Genomic DNA, 16,539 nt, shown 5'->3' on the forward strand with positions numbered 1-16,539 from the left:
AAAAAGAAAGTGCCGAACTTCCTCCTCCTCATGCAGTTTGTTTCATCAGCCACGAGATTGAGCCCATAGTCGAAAGCATACTTTACCCCCGGCGTTTGAGATGGGAGATCCAGTCACCGCGTACACAGCCCGGCTACAGCAACAGGTGAGCCGCCGGTTTATGACGGGAGATGCTAATGTTAGCCGCGAGGCTGACGGCTTCAGCTGAGCACCAGCCTGTGAGGGACACGTCAACACCGCGCCAAACCTCATACAAAAAACCTACAATTTTAAAGTTTTTCTGCTTATATTCAGAAACTAGAGCTCGATAAAGTGCTTTATCTACATTTTACGAATCGATACACTTGAAATTTAAATTCGGCTCTTTGGTTTCTTTATAAAATGGTGATTTTAGGTTAAAACAAATCTAACTTGTTATTCTTTATTCAGCGTTGCTTTACATCAGGGGTGTCCAAACTTTACGGTGCATGGGGCATAATTGTCAAGTCAAAGGAACTCGAGGGCCAAAAAAATGAATACAATTTGTTTTTAAAGCAATTTTTTACCTGCTCTACAAATTATGATTTTAAATAAATAAGTTAGATTGTTTGTAGGCAGTTAATCTGTAAATCATTGTAGATCCAAAATTGATACAAAACGGGTTTTGCTCATTTGTTGTATTAAAAGACGGTCATCCAGTTTGCAAATTATTTTGAATAAGTTAATTTGACTCTTTAACAATGATAAACTGAATTCTTTTTGGTCTAGCCATATAAGAACTGTATTGGGTCAGTTGTTCTTTGAAAACATTTGCTGTAATTAGCCAACTTTAATAATTTAATTCAAAGCAGATTTTAATGCACCAAAGTCTGCATTTGCGTACTTAAATGTCATTGGATAGATGTTACAATGAAATTAAGGAGAATGTCGAAAGTGTGTACAAAACAAAAATACATACATACAAAAATTAACATGTAAACAGTAATAATTAATTTAACTGGTTTCTATGCTGAATTTAACACAATATTATATTCGGTTTAAATTGAAAAAGAATGTTGTCTCCAATTATTTAACGAGTCATTTAAGTTAAATAAACTCTGTACTTATTTTTGCCTTTCGTTTTCGAGTTAAAATCAGTTTTTATAGGAAGACTCTTTGCGCCATCAGGTGGCTGTAGGAGGAGTTGCAACTTTTATGTGACGTGAAAAATAAAAATTGAACAGATAAGATGATATTCTGGGCTTTTTTTTTAACCAACAGTGTAATGTCAACCTTTTCTGGTAATAATATGGGACTTTTTTTTTGTTTTTACTCTGATCACAAAGGTAAAAAACATTTATAAATATTTTCAATGAGCTTCATTCTGATTTTTAATCTAACTCCTTAGTGAATTTCAATGTATATTAAGTATTAAACCATGTTTAGTAATGTTCAAGCAAACCGAACAGATTTACGACATATTTTAAAGGTCAAGGTTATAACTTAACTGATTGCCCGTCCCAAGTACTGACAAAGAGAAAAGCACTTTTGGTTTCACTCTGACCAGAACTCCTTTGTTGGTATTTATGAAGGCATGAAATCATTTCAGAATGTAAAGTTCACCTCCTGTTCTTGTGTGCGAGTTGTTTTAAGTCATGAATAAAGCAGCTGGTCTAACTGGAGCTTGTTGTGTTCTTTGCACTTTGATCTGGGCGACGCCTCTGGTTTGCTTCCTTTGTCCTCCTTTCATCCACAACACCCTGCGAAAATATTCATACCTCCTTAAGCGCTTCGCTGCGTTCCAGCTGCAAACTTCAATGTATTTTATTTTAGATTTTGTTTTGGTAATGGAGCAAAACCAGCTTGGAACATCTCAAAGAGCGGTCTGCAATACCTCATATAAATCTGTAAAGATTATGGCCGGTCCAATTGAACATTATTAACTCAGGGAGCTGCGGAGGAGCTGCAAAGATCCACAGCTCAGGTAGGAAAATCTCTTGGCAGACTATTAAATCTGGTCTTAATAGAGCTGTTGTTTAAGGAAAGCCATGGATCATATCACTATTTGCTGTTACATTGTGTTTCTCCGTCACATAACATCCTAATAAAAGACATTTCTGTTCGTGGTTGTGACTGAAAAAAGCTACAGGGGTAATAATACCTACTGGGCCGAATGTTTCATGTTTTTAAAAATAAGACGAACAGTGTTTTTGTTTCGGTTCTTCAGGGTTCCTGCGGATCCTTAAGAAGTCTTAAAAGGCATTGAATTCTGTAATATAAAGGCCTTAATTGGCATTAAAATGTCTTAAATCAATCTTTCTTAGGTCTAAAAATTGTTACCAGGTCATAAATAGAATTTTATTTTTGTAATCCTTACCAAACAGTAAAATAATTGACACAATTGTAATTTTTTAATTTACCGAACGGCTCAATGTAACCATTATTGGTTCCGCCCGGATTGTGGAACCAATAAAAACTGTTGCGGCCGGACCATAGCTGCGAAAAAGAGTTGACACTGGTTATGTTGTGGTTTTTAAAACTGATTTATAGTTTATTTTAGTAGGGAACAGAACAAAGTTTGTGAATTCAGTTCAGTAGTTGTTAAAAATATATCTGTAATTTGTGTTTTTTAGCTTTCTTCCTATATGAAATGTTTTTCAAAAATTTACACTGCAAAAAGGGAAGCAAAAATAAGCCAATTAATGTTTTTTTCCTTGATTTAAGCATGTAAATAAGACTATTTGCCAATGGAGTTAGTATTTTGACCCCTACAATAAGATAATTGGATATCCTGCCCTTGAAATAAGATGATAGATGGAATATTCACATTTTAAGTGCTAAACTGCAAATAGTCTTATTTACCTGCTTAAATCATGGAAAAATACATTAATTTCGAGAAAATTTTACTTACTTTTAGTTCCCTTTTTGTAGTGTAAACATGTCTACTGGGCCAGAAAGTAATGGTTTATGTTAAAATAAACATTTGGGTGAAGTTGTCGCAACCAGGTTTATCTTGTGAAGTTGGTCTTAACTTTTTATATTTCAAGTGGCATTAAAAAGTCTTAAATTTAACTTGCCTTATGCTGTAGGAACCCTGTTCTTTCTTTCTCCTTATTTTTCTTATTTCTTATTTGTTATCTTTAAAGGAGCGGGAGATCCAGAGTTTGTCTGCGGAGGTCGAGAGTCTGAAAAACCCTCAGAACGCGGAGCCGTCGCAGCGCCTGGAAGAGCTGCGGGAGGAAAACGCCAGACTCAAGTACCGCCTGAACGTCATGAAGCGGGTGGGGTGGCAGCTCGCCTCACTGCAAAAAGGGAACTAAAAATAAGTCAAAATTTCTTGAAATGAGTGTATTTTTCCTTGATTTGAGCAGGTAGATAAGACTATTTGCCAATAGAATGAGCTTTTTGCACTTAAAACAGGAACAATTCATCTCTAAAATAACATAATTAGACATCCTGCACTTGAAATAAGACGATGGAGATCAATTGTTCCTATTTTAAGTGCAAAAATCTTATTCCATTGGCAAATAGTCTTATCTACCTGCTCAAATCAAGGAAAAATACACTAATTTCAAGAAAATTTCACTTACTTTTAGTTCTGTTTTTGCAGTCTGTCTGCGTCAGGCCAGTGTGCGGCGTCGGTCATCGAGCTAATGCTGTTTTTGGTGTTTTTTTTGTGTGCAGAGTCTTCAGGAGGAGACGACACACTGCGGTAAATCCATGCTGAACATCAACCAGCGGCTGCAGGATGTTTTCGGCGAGGCCATCAGGGCATCCTTCCCCGAGCTCGACGACCCGCCGCTGGCCGTCACGCCCAACCAGCAGGCCAAGTTCGGAGACTACCAGTGCAACAGCGCTATGGCCATGGCTCAGGTGGGTCTCTGCCGTACTGCCCAACGTCTCATCCACCGCGGAGCAGACTCAGAGATGTCCCCGCCTTCAGGACCTGGGCTCATTTTTAATCCAAACCCCCTCTGACCGTTTTCACGACAGATGCTGAAGGCGAAGGGGACGAAGGTGAACCCGAGGGAAATCGCCGAGAAGATCGTCCAGAACCTGCCGGATAACGAGCTGGTCCTGAGGACGGAGATCGCCGGACCCGGTAGGAACAGGACCCTGCCTGATTATAAAACCTCTCGATGATTATCTGTCACACTTTTCACGTCAATGTTGGTTTATTATTTTATTCTGAACCAAAGATGAAACTGAAATTAATTCAGTTTTAAGGAGTCAGTAATACTTGGAAACAAAAACAACAATTCAATTGTTTTTTTTTTTATGTAAATACACTCTATCCTGGATTAGTTATTTGTCTCAAGTAATTAATAATTGAATTCATTTATTTTAAAATGTTTATCAGAAAATGCAAAAAATAATCCTATAATTCATACATGAAAGTAAACTATTTTAAACACGTCTTACATAATAAATAGTTATTCAGTTGGAATAAAAATATTTTTCTATCATATAAAATTTGACTATGTGGGTAATTTAGCAAACAACTCTTTTTTTTGCATTTTTTCAGCTGTTAAAATAAAATGGTACGTAAATTAACTTATTTATTTTTTGAAATGCATCAATTTATTTAAAACAATTAAATTTAAAACAATTTGGTATATTTTATTTTAAATAAAAATTTGATTTGTGATACTTTTTCTTTAATCTGTGTTTCTATTTAGGGGTTTAATAATTTAAATGCTGTTAAAATTATTTTTAAACTTTAATTAAAATATAAAATCTTACAAGACAGAAATATTATAAACCAACATCAGTTATTACATTTCCATGATTTAATTTTTGCTGTTATTACAAAAATGTTACGTAAATTAAGCTTAATTTATTTATGAACATGTTATTTTTGAAGAATAAAGGAAATCGAAAAGAAAATTAAAAATAGAAGTAGTTTTTGATACAATTATGATTTTTTTTTTATGGATAATGTACTTTTTCTACTATTTCTAATTTTTAATAAATCGTCTAGCTTTTTTAAATTAGCCTTTTTGTTTTTGCAGCTAAAGACTCACCAGCAAAAACAAACCAGAATACATTAAGATAAAACATTTGAATAATTTCTATTTCTTATAGTGTTTAGTTTAATACATGTCATTGCATTTAATGAAAAGGCTTTAAATTATTTTCTGAAAATTAAGTAGCTGAATAAATAAATACTAAAAAAAAAAGAAATCTTTAAAGGTAATATAGTTATTTTATTTTAAAGTTTACTCTTTTACATTTTGTTAAAGTAAACCAAAATGTATTCATTTTTATTGTCCTTCCTTGCATTAAATTTAAACGTTATTTAACCATAATTTTTTAAAATAAATCATTTAAATATAATTATCAGTAACTATTTTAGTTGAGTTTAATTTCAACGTTAAAATACACATCAGTAATTTCAAATGAAAATAAAATAACATGAAAGTAGAATCATAAAACTCACTGGGCTCAAATGAAAATGGAAGAAAATAAAATAAAATAATGAAATCTAAGTTCAGTTGATAATAAATATGTTTAAGGGAATACTTTGAAAAATTAATAAAATAAAAAAAAACAAGATACTTGAAAAAAAGCATAAATAAATGAAGACTTTGTGAATCAAAAACAGTTGTAGGTGCCTTTTGAACCTTTTTCGTAAGTCCTGCCCAGTCCTGGGAACCGACCTTTTTCAGAACTCCTTCAGAACTTAATTTCTTTGGTTTTCTTTACATTTTCACTCTTCAAATCAACATTTTTTTTTTTTTTTTTTTTTTTTTTTTTGCTCTTTGTGAAAACTGCTTCATTCAGACTTTTTTTATTGTCTGTAAAAATCAGCCCCTACAGCCGTGTGTTTGTTTTTGTTTCCTCGCTCGGATCCGGTTCTGTCGGTTCTGCCTCCAGGCTTCATCAACATCCACCTGAAGAAGGCGTTCGTGTCCAAACTGCTGAGCAGCCTGCTGCTGAACGGCGTTCAGCCCCCGCCGCTCGCCGCCAGGAAGAAGGTTCGTCCTCAGAGCGAGCTTTAACCAAAGCCATGAGGCCCAGTAGATAAATCTTAACTTAGAGCAGGGGTGTCCAAACTTTTTGCCGGGGGGGCCCAATGATCTCACTTGGAAAGTACTCAGGGGCCACAAAATTAAACCTTTTTTTTTTTTTTTTTATCATAATGGCAAAAATCTTCTGTTTTTGTTGTTGTTGATTTTTACCTAATAAACTAAACACAAAATACTTGAATGAAACAAGCTTATTAGTCTGATTACTGTAGAAAAGGAATCTGTAAATCATTTTAGATTTGAGATATTATTGCATGCTATGTCCTTCCGTCCTTTCTCCCTTCCATGCGTCCTTTCTCCCTTCCATGCGTCCTTTCTCCCTTCCATGCGTCCTTTCTCCCTTCCATGCGTCCTTTCTCCCTTCCATGCGCCTTTCTTCTCCCTTCCAGCGTCCCTTCTCCCGTCCATGCGTCCTTTTCTCCCTTCCACCGTCCTTTCTCCCCGTCCACGCGTCCTTTCTCCCTTCACGCGTCCTTCTCCCTTCCACGCTCCTTTTCTCCCTTCACCGTCCTTTCTCCTTCCACCGTCCTTTCTCCCTTCCACGCTCCTTCTCCGTCCACGCGTCCTTTCTCCCTTCCACGATCCTTTCTCCCTTCCACGCTTCCTTCTCATTCTCCCTTCCACGCTGTCCTTTCTCCATTCCTCCACGCGTCCTTTCTCCCTTCCACGCGTCCTTTCCCCTTCCACGCGTCCTTTCTCCCTTCCGACCGTCCTTCCCACTTCCATGCGTCCTTTCTCCCTCTTCCACGCGTCCTTTCTCCCTTCCACGCGTCCTTTCTCCCTTCCACGCGTCCTTTCTCCCTTCCACGCGTCCTTTCTCCCTTCCACGCGTTCCTTTCTCCCTTCCACGCGTCCTTTCTCCCTCTCCACGCGTCCTTTCTCCCTTCCACGCGTCCTTCTCCCTTCCACGCGCCTTTCCTTCCACGCGTCCTTTCTCCCTTCCACGCGTCCTTTCTCCCTTCCACGCGTCCTTTCTCCCTTCCACGCGTCCTTTCTCCCTTCCACGCGTCCTTTCTCCCTTCCACGCGTCCTTTCTCCCTTCCACGCGTTCCTTTCTCCCTTCCACGCGTCCCTTTCTCCTTCCACGCGTCCTTTCTACCCTTCCACGCGTCCTTTCTCCCTTCCACGCGTCCTTTCTCCCTTCCACGCGTCCTTTCTCCCTTCCACGCGTCTCCTTTCTTCTCCCTTCCACGCGTCCTTTCTCCCTTCCACGCGTCCTTTCTCCCTTCCACGCGTCCTTTCTCCCTTCCATGCGTCCTTTCTCCCTTCCATGCGTCCTTTCTCCCTTCCACGCGTCCTTTCTCCCTTCCACGCGTCCTTTCTCCCTTCCACGCGTCCTTTCTCCCTTCCCCGCGTCCTTTCTCCCTTCCACGCGTCCCTTTCTCCCTTCCACGCGTCCTTTCTCCTTCCACGCGTCCTTTCTCCCTTCCACGCGTCCTTTCTCCCTTCCACGCGTCCTTTCTCCCTTCCACGCGTCCTTTCTCCCTTCCACGCGTCCTTTCTCCCTTCCACGCGTCCTTTCTCCCTTCCACGCGTCCTTTCTCCCTTCCACGCGTCCTTTCTCCCTTCCATGCGTCCTTTCTCCCTTCCATGCGTCCTTTCTCCCTTCCATGCGTCCTTTCTCCCTTCCATGCGTCCTTTCTCCCTTCCATGCGTCCTTTCTCCCTTCCATGCGTCCTTTCATTCATCCTTTTTTTGTCTTTTCAGCAACAGGATTGGTTTGGCCTCATTCTTGCTTTATTTTACTGATCTTTATAAATGGGTGCACCCAAGTCTGCCTTTTGGTAAAACGTTTGTGGCCTTTTACTATTAATTAAAAGGAAAAATATGGCAGATAAGATAAAAAAAAAAAATAGCATTTTACATGTTACCTTTTAATTTGCCTTTATTTATTTTTTTTGGAAGGCCTTGTATCAATTACTCAACTTTTTAAAAGTGATTGAGGGCCGCCTAAAAGCATTCAGAGGGCCACAAATTGCCCCCGGGCCGCACTCTGGACACCCCTGGTATAGAGCTACAGTGCATAGATTGTGCCCCACTGATGTCCTTTTTGTTTTTTGTCTCGTTGGCCAGGTGGTGGTGGACTTCTCGTCTCCTAACATCGCCAAGGAGATGCACGTGGGCCACCTGCGCTCCACCATCATCGGGGACAGCATGTGTCGGCTCTTTGAGTTCCTGGGCTACGACGTCCTCAGGTCAGCCGTGCCCCCCGCCGCTGTCCGTCCCCCATGGACGAGTCTCCGTGTGCGTAACGCTGTTTGTTGAACGTCGGCAGGCTGAACCACGTCGGCGACTGGGGGACGCAGTTCGGGATGCTGATTGCTCACCTGCAGGATAAATTCCCAGACTACCTGACCGTGTCTCCTCCAATCAGTGACCTGCAGGCCTTCTATAAGGTGCGCGTCGTTGCAGCACGTTTAACACTTTTAATTTTGGTTTATTGTGGCTAAGCGCTTAAAGGGGCCGATGGGTTGAAGAATGTGTGTCAGGAACTTCCTCATCTCACTGGGGCCCTTGTGATGATTGGCCGTGGCCCCCAGCTGCAGCTCAGGAATGGGAGGAAGTTGTCCCTCCAGCAGGTGGAGCTGATCCAGATGGAAATGTTTTTTTTTTTTTTTCTAGGATGAGATTTTCATGAATGGGTTTATTCAATTCAATTAAATTTTATTTATATAGCGCCAATTCATGAAACATGTCATCTCAAGGCACTTTACAAAGTTAAGTTCAATCATATTATACAGATTGGGTCAGATTATACAGATTGGTCAAAAAATGTCCTATATAAGGAAACCAGCTGATTGCATCAAAGTCCCGACAAGCAGCATTCACTCCTGGGGAAGCGTAGAGCTACAGGGAGAGTCGTCTGCATTGTACATGGCTTTGCTGCAATCCCTCATACTGAGCAAGCATGAAGCGACAGTGGAAAGAAAAAAACACCCGTTAGCGGGAAGGAAAACCTCCGGCAGAACCGGGCTCAGTATGAACGGTCATCTGCCTCGACCGACTGGGGTTACAGAAGACAGAGCAGAGACACAACAAGAGAAACAAAAAAGCACAGAAGCACACATTGATCTAGTAATCTGTTCTACATTAGATGGTAGTAGCGGGTGAGCCGTCTTCTCTGGATGATGTCACAGTTAACAGAACGCCAGACCAGGTGTACCTACTATGAAGAGAAAAGAGAGAGAACAAAAAGTTAAAAGCTGAAATGACAAGTCATTTCAATGTAATGCAATGCAAAACTGAAGAACAGTAGAAATCAGTAGAGTGAGAAAATTAGACCCTGATGTCCTCCAGCAGCCTAGGCCTATCACAGCACAACTATAGAGATAGCTCAGAGTAACATGAGCCACTCTAGTTATAAGCTTTGTCAAAAACGAAGGTTTTAACATTAGTCTTAAAAATAGATAGGGTGTCTGCTTCACGGACCAAAACTGGGAGTTGGTTCCACAGGAGAGGAGCCTGATAGCTAAAGGATCTGCCTCCCATTGTACTTTTAGAGACTCTAGGAACCACCAGCAGACCTGCAGTCTGAGAGCGAAGTGCTCTGTTAGGAACATACGGGGTAATCAGAGCTCTGATATATGATGGAGCTTGATTATTAAGGGCTTTATACGTTAGAAGAAGAATTTTAAATTCTATTCTTGATTTAACAGGAAGCCAATGAAGGGAAGCTAAAATTGGAGAAATATGATCCCTCTTGTTGATTTTCATCAGAACTCTTGCTGCAGCATTTTGGATCAGCTGAAGGCTTTGAACTGCATTTTGTGGACTTCCTGATAGTAAAGAATTACAATAGTCCAGCCTTGAAGTAACAAATGCATGGACTAGTTTTTCAGCATCACTCCTGGACAGAATGTTTCTAATTTTGTCTTGGTCGAAAACAACACCAAGATTTTTAACTTTATTACCAGAGGCCAAGATAATGCCATCCAGATTAAGTGATTGGTTAAGATGTTTATTTTTTGAGGACACTGGCCCAAAGATTACAACTTCGGTCTTGTCAGAATTTAGATGCAGGAAATTTAAAGTCATCCAGCTTTTGATGTCATCAAGACATGACTGCAGTCGAAGTAATTGATTGGATTCATCAGGATTTATGGATAAATATAGCTGAGTGTCATCAGCATAACAGTGGAAATTAATCCCATGCTGTCTGATTATTTTTCCAATCGGAAGCATATATATAGTAAAAAGAATTGGTCCAAGGACTGAACCCTGTGGTATTCCACAGGTGACCCTAGAGTTTGAGGAAGATTTATTATTAACATGAACAAACTGGAATCTGTCCGACAGATAAGATTTAAACCAGCCTAATGCTTTCCCCTTAATCCCTACAGTATGTTCAAGTCTTTGTAGGAGAATATTGTGATCAACTGTATCAAACGCAGCACTGAGATCTAACAGGACAAGTATAGACACAAGTCCATTATCTGAGGCCATGAGAATATCATTAGTGACCTTCACCAGAGCTGTTTCAGTGCTATGATGAGCTCTGAAGGCTGACTGAAACTCCTCAAGTAGGTCATTGCTTTGTAAATGTTCACAAAGTTGATTAGCAACTACTTTCTCAAGAATTTTAGATAAGAAAAGAAGATTAGATATAGGTCTGTAATTTACTAACTCATCTTGATCAAGAGAAGGTTTCTTAAGTAAAGGTTTAATAACAGCTACTTTAAAAGCCTGTGGTACATATCCATTTACCAAGGATAGATTAATCATGTCTAAAATAGGACCACTGATCAGAGGGAATACCTCCTTAAACAACTTGGTTGGGATTGGGTCTAACATACAGATAGAAGGTTTAGATGAAGCTAAAATTTTAGATAGCTCAGAAAGCTCTACTGCTTTTAAACAGTTCAGACACTGCGCAGGTTCTAAAGATTCCTCCAATGCTGCCTTACTTACTGGGGATGAGGTAATCATCTTCTTTATCTTCTTCAGTTGAACGTTGTTGTTGCTGGAAATAAAATAATTTTTCTGGAGCAGCGAGACGGGAAACATTTGACTGAACAAGCAGGAAAACGACCTTCTGGGTCCCACGATGATCTGTTCCTGTATTTCTGTCCTTCAAGCCTTCTATTGATCCTTTCATTGATCCTTCCATCCTTTCTTCCTTTGATCCTTTCATTCATTCTTTCTTCCTTCCATTCTTCCTTTCTTCCTACCCTCCATCCTTTCTTCCTTCCATCTTTCCTATCTTCCTTCCATCCGTCGTTTCTTTCTACCATCCTTTCATTCATCCTTCCATTTGTCCTTTCTTCATTCCATCCTTTCTTTTTTTCTTCCATCCTTCCTATCTTCCTTCCATCTGTCCTTTCTTTCTACAATCCATTCTTTCTTCCTTTCATCCTTTAATTCATTCTTTCTTCCATTCATCCTTTAATTCATTCTTTATTCCATTCATCCTTTAATTCATTCTTTCTTCCATTCATCCTTTAATTCATCCTTTCATCCTTCCTTTCTTCCTCTGATCCGTTCATTCATTCTTTCTTCCTTTCATTCATCCTTTCTTCCTACCCTCCATCCTTTCTTTCTTTCTTTCATCCTTTCTTCCTACCCTCCGTTCTTTCTTCCTTCCATCTATCCATTTGTGCCCCATGTCAGTTTTTCACTGGATGTCTGTAGTCCTGTTTACCATCAGCTTAAATTAAAATAAAAAATTATCTATAAAGGATTAAAGTGTTTTTTTGCTCCTTTAATCCCATCACAGCCTACAGTGGGAATAAAGTTTAGGGTGCCGCTAATTTAGGGTTTAAAGTTAGATTCCTTCATACGCCACCCCATCCTCTAATTCACTGCCGTTGTTTTCCAGGCCAGAATATTTCCTGCTAAGCTTGAAGTGAAGAGTCTCTTTAACCTGACGCATAAAAATGTACAAGCCTGTTCACTCAGTTTTGATTCCCTCCCCTCGTTCTCGTCCACCAGGAGTCAAAGAAGCGCTTCGACGAGGACGAGGACTTTAAGAAGCGGGCGTACCAGTGCGTCGTCAGGCTGCAGAGCAAAGAACCCGATTTCATCAAAGCATGGAACATGATCTGTGACGTTTCCAGGACAGGTGGGCTTTTCTCTTTTGGAAAAGACGAATTAGACACATTTTATGCTGTAGACTGGGTCTGGGAACCAATGTGAACGCTAAGTGGCATCAGAAACAAAACATTTTATAGTAGAGAATAGTAGAGAATTTCGTCTGACAGTGATCCTGTTGTAGGGGGGAAAAATAAGCCAATCAGAAATTCTTATCTGTTGTCACTAGGCAGATTTTCTCTATTCTTGTTCCCTGCCTGAATCCCTTCAGCGTGTTGAACGTCCAACGTCTTCCTAGGGCTGGACGATATATAAAAAAAAAGCATATTGAAAAAATAGAAATCATATTGATCGACAAAGATAACTATCAAAAAATTCAAAATATAGATTTTAAGTGCAGCCCTGGCCATTTTATGCTGTTGCTTAGCAACCTATTTTTAGATAAAGAACAAACACTGAATTCACACTCAACCCTTTATTCAACCAACTTTTTACCAAAATTGCAAGTTTTAGTAAAAAGAAAGAAGAAAAAAAAAAAAAAAAAAAAGAGTTCAGCTCTCTGAATTCTGTGAAGGGGGTGGAGCTTGGTTCCTGTGTCTGCGTTGTGATTGGTTTAGAGGATGTAATGACTGTAGTATTAATCTACATGGTTAGAATGCAAAAGGAAAGAAAACTATTATTCTATTGAACTTTTAATTGACACTTTTTTTCCCCTATCATCGATATACGTCTATCGATCGATATAAATCATTATTGAATTATCATCCAGCCCTATTTCTTCCTGCTGAACTCGCTGACAGAGCGGCCCCAGGATATGAATTCACTGCAGATTATTTTCCATTTTTGGCAAGGCGATTAAATATTAAAAATATGTTGTTAAATTAGATTGCATAGTTTATAAATGACAGCAAAAAAAAATAGAATGTCTTTTAAAAGTTCAATATTTTTTGTCCTTGGTTTCAGAAAGTTAAACTGATATATTTAAGGCATAATGCCCGACGAGGTGTCCGTCTTCAGAAATTAATGGACGACACAGAAGTCTCACCGCTACCGGCTAACATTTGAGCCAGTGCAGTAATTTATAACAATCAGGCTATTTGACTGGAACTTTTTTTTTTTTTTTTTTAATGGGAGTCCTATAACACTTTTTAACGTACACACTGCAGCCAATCAGAATAGAGTATTCACCCAGACCTTGGTACAAATACATATTACACACAGTGAAGTATTTCAAGCTTTTGCTTCTTGTAATTATGATGAATACGGCTTCCAGATGATTTAGACAGAATTGTCAATCTTTGAAAAGTCTATTTTCCATGTGTCGATATTTGGTATGGCCTCCCTTTTACATAATTTACTGCATCGATGCGGCGTGGCATGGATAAAAAGAAAACTGAGGTTATGGATGCGTCTTTGAGCTACAATAACATCATTATGTTGATTTCAGAGTTTCAGAGGGTCTACGACTGTTTGGACATCAAGATCATCGAGAGAGGCGAGTCGTTCTACCAGGACCGCATGACCCGGGTGGTGAAGGAGTTTGAGGAGAAAGGTGAGACTGGAAGCAGCAAACGGTTCCGGTGCTGAAGTGGCGATGCCGCTTACGAGGCACCAAGTTCTCACGCCGGTCAAATCAAAGACAAACGCAGTGAAAGAGCCGAACTTAAACGAGAATAAAACGTCAAACTAGTGTCAGGAAAAAACAGAAGCTGTCTGTTGTGTTGCTGCAGTTTGTTTTGAAATCACAGCTGACGATTTCTCCCTGAATCCATAACTTTATTTCCCCTTTTTAGTATCACCAGCTGCTGGTTTAGATGAAATATTACAGCATCGGTTTTCTGGGGCATTAGGATAAATAATATTATTTGTTCTGGTTGTAAATCGTCTCTATTCACTGCGATCCTCCACAATCACAGAATAAACCAAAGGGAGAATCAAACCATAAATTAATGAGCTGTTTTATAAAAGACAAGCAACGGGACAAGTTATCCGGATCGGCTAAAGTCCCAACAGGGACGTGCAGATACTCGATGCCACCACCAGGAGGTGCTGTTAGCTTAACTATATGGTCTTATCTCACTTTATTTCCCCAGCTCTTTTAAGATAATATCCCCATGACTTATTATCTGACCTCCTGCATCTAATCCCGAACCCTTCATCTTCCTCCTCCCGTTACGTCTTCCTCAGGCCTGGTCCAGTTGGACGAAGGCCGGAAGCTCGTCTTCGTCCCGGGTCAGTCCATCCCGCTCACCGTCGTCAAGTCCGACGGAGGCTACACCTACGACACGTCGGACCTGGCGGCGCTGCATCAGCGGCTCTTCGAGGAGAAAGCAGACGTCATCATCTACGTCACGGACAGCGGGCAGGTAGTAGGCTCGACGTAGTTTAAGTTAAACTGTTTGTATAAATGTCGGCATCCTTCAAACCGTCTGGTTTTCCAGCCAGATTCTGAGCTCAGGCTGTCCTCTCTCTGTGTGCTTTCCTCCTTCAGGGGACGCACTTCCAGGTGATCTTCGCCGCAGGACAGATGATCGGCTGGTACGACCCGCAAGTGACCCGGGTGGAGCACGCCGGCTTTGGGGTGGTGCTGGGGGAGGACAAGTGAGTCTGAAATCTGATCCCTGAACAGGTTGTGTGTAGGAACCAGGGGCAGTTTCTGCTTCTTGTTGACGGCAAAGCACATTTATTTGTAAAGCACATTTCAGTATGAAGACAATGCAAAGTGCGTCACATGATTAAAACCTAGAAAACTAAAACAAGTTGGAATCAAATGTAGAAAAACTGAAACAAAATGGGAAAATGGAAACTAAAAGCAAATATTAAAAACAGTTGGACTACAAAGTTGAACTTATGTTTCAGTAAAACAGTTTAAATAGAACAGTTGAAGGCAATCCTAAATAAATGTGTTTTTAATCTTGATTTTAAAAGATGTTTCAGCACTTTTACAGTTTTCTGGGAGTTTGTTCCAGATAAGTGGAGCATAGGAACTAAATGCTGCTTCTCCATGTCTGGTTCTGGTTCTGGTTCTGGTTCTGCAGAGCAGGCTGGAGCCAGAAGACCTGAGTGGTCTGGAGGGTTGATACACTGATAACAAGTCTGTGATGTATTTAGGAGCTAAGCCATTCAGGGATTTATAGACTAACAGAAGTATTTTAAAGTCTATTCTCTGAGATACAGGGAGCCAGTGTAAGGACTTTAGAACTGGGGTGATGTGCTCTACTTTCTTAGTCTTAGTGAGGACACGGGCAGCAGCGTTCTGGATCAGCTGCAACTGTCTGACCCACTTTTTAGGCAGACCTGTGAAAACACCGTTGCAGTAATCAATTCGACTAAAAATAAACGCATGTATTAGTTCTGAGACATTAGTCCTTTAATCCTGGAGATGTTCTTCAGTTGATCAAAGGCCGACTTTTTAATTGTCTTTAGTTGCTTTTGGAGGTTCAGGTCTGAGTCTACACCCAGATTTCTGGCCTGATCAGTGGTTTCTAGCTGAAGCAGCTGTGTGCTAACTTTTTATCTCTCCTCTATTGGCCTGTGCTGTTGTGATTGGTAAAGAACTGCTGGTTCCTCCTCCCAAGACTTTAGGTAAAATCCATTCCTGTTTTCCTGCTTTTCAGCTGCCGGTTCAGTGTCGGCTAGATGAACCGGGTTCAACGGGACTGAGAATAAAGTTAGCTAATAATTTAAAGTTAGCTGGTCGATGGGAAGCAGCTCCAGTTCTGGTGTCAGCGAGGTTCAGCTTCAGGATGGATAAATAAAACAGGAACGCAAACCTGAACCAGATTATTAGATTTATTCATCACAGATACGTTAGTCATGCTCCAGGGTTCCTGTGCAGAACCCTGGTTCTGGATTTTTCAGATCAGTATAGAAAACTATTTAGATTTCCAGTTTTTATCCCTGCTCCTATTGTCTAATATAAATACTTTGTCCACCCGTCGCCCTGTTTTCCATCCGTTTTTTCTACTAGTTTGATTCTTTTTTTCACATCATCTGTTCATCCTTCCACTTGGCTATCATCTAAAAAAGAAAGACAATAAAAAAAAACAAAAAAAAAACATAAAGTACCAAATGCTGCACTCTTTTTCAAGAACCCTGGGAACTCTCATATGATTGGCTCAGGAACCAGGAAGTAAACACGGGCTACACTCTGAACTGAAGTAGTTCTGGACCGTAGCTCTGGGTTTGAAAGGAGAAAAACGTGATTAAGACATTATTGATGGAGAGGACCGATTGTTTATAGGGAATGTTCCATCTAGGGTGAGAAATTAGAATAATTTTGGTTAATTTTACAGTAAATATCTGACTTATTGCTCCTGTGACAAACTCTGATCACTTTTGGTCCTACCTGAGGTTAATTTGTTATATACTTTATGCTAAAACATGAACAAAGAATAGATAAATGTTGCTCAGAACTTCGGGGTACAGAAGTTATGGATCATTCCTTATTGCCAAAACAGACTAAACTAAATTAGAAAAACGTTAAGATTCTCTTGAAATTAGTTTATTTGTACTTTATTTGAGT

The 16,539-nt window shown here is 39.9% G+C and overlaps 1 protein-coding gene across 1 annotated transcript in view; it reads left to right on the plus strand.

Moving 5' to 3' along the window:
• Positions 1 to 16,539, plus strand: part of rars1 (arginyl-tRNA synthetase 1) — a 35,502-nt gene continuing 18,963 nt past the window's right edge. Inside the window, exons 1-11 of the mRNA XM_036142802.1 lie at positions 1 to 145; positions 3,105 to 3,239; positions 3,643 to 3,831; positions 3,952 to 4,060; positions 5,836 to 5,936; positions 8,061 to 8,182; positions 8,263 to 8,383; positions 11,916 to 12,045; positions 13,462 to 13,566; positions 14,202 to 14,380; positions 14,506 to 14,615. Coding sequence (XP_035998695.1) covers positions 101 to 145; positions 3,105 to 3,239; positions 3,643 to 3,831; positions 3,952 to 4,060; positions 5,836 to 5,936; positions 8,061 to 8,182; positions 8,263 to 8,383; positions 11,916 to 12,045; positions 13,462 to 13,566; positions 14,202 to 14,380; positions 14,506 to 14,615 — 1,346 coding nt within the window. The 5' untranslated portion in view covers positions 1 to 100. The remainder of the gene's footprint in view (positions 146 to 3,104; positions 3,240 to 3,642; positions 3,832 to 3,951; positions 4,061 to 5,835; positions 5,937 to 8,060; positions 8,183 to 8,262; positions 8,384 to 11,915; positions 12,046 to 13,461; positions 13,567 to 14,201; positions 14,381 to 14,505; positions 14,616 to 16,539) is intronic.

The sequence above is a fragment of the Fundulus heteroclitus genome, chromosome 11 (assembly GCF_011125445.2).
Source record: "Fundulus heteroclitus isolate FHET01 chromosome 11, MU-UCD_Fhet_4.1, whole genome shotgun sequence".
Taxonomy (NCBI): domain Eukaryota; kingdom Metazoa; phylum Chordata; class Actinopteri; order Cyprinodontiformes; family Fundulidae; genus Fundulus; species Fundulus heteroclitus.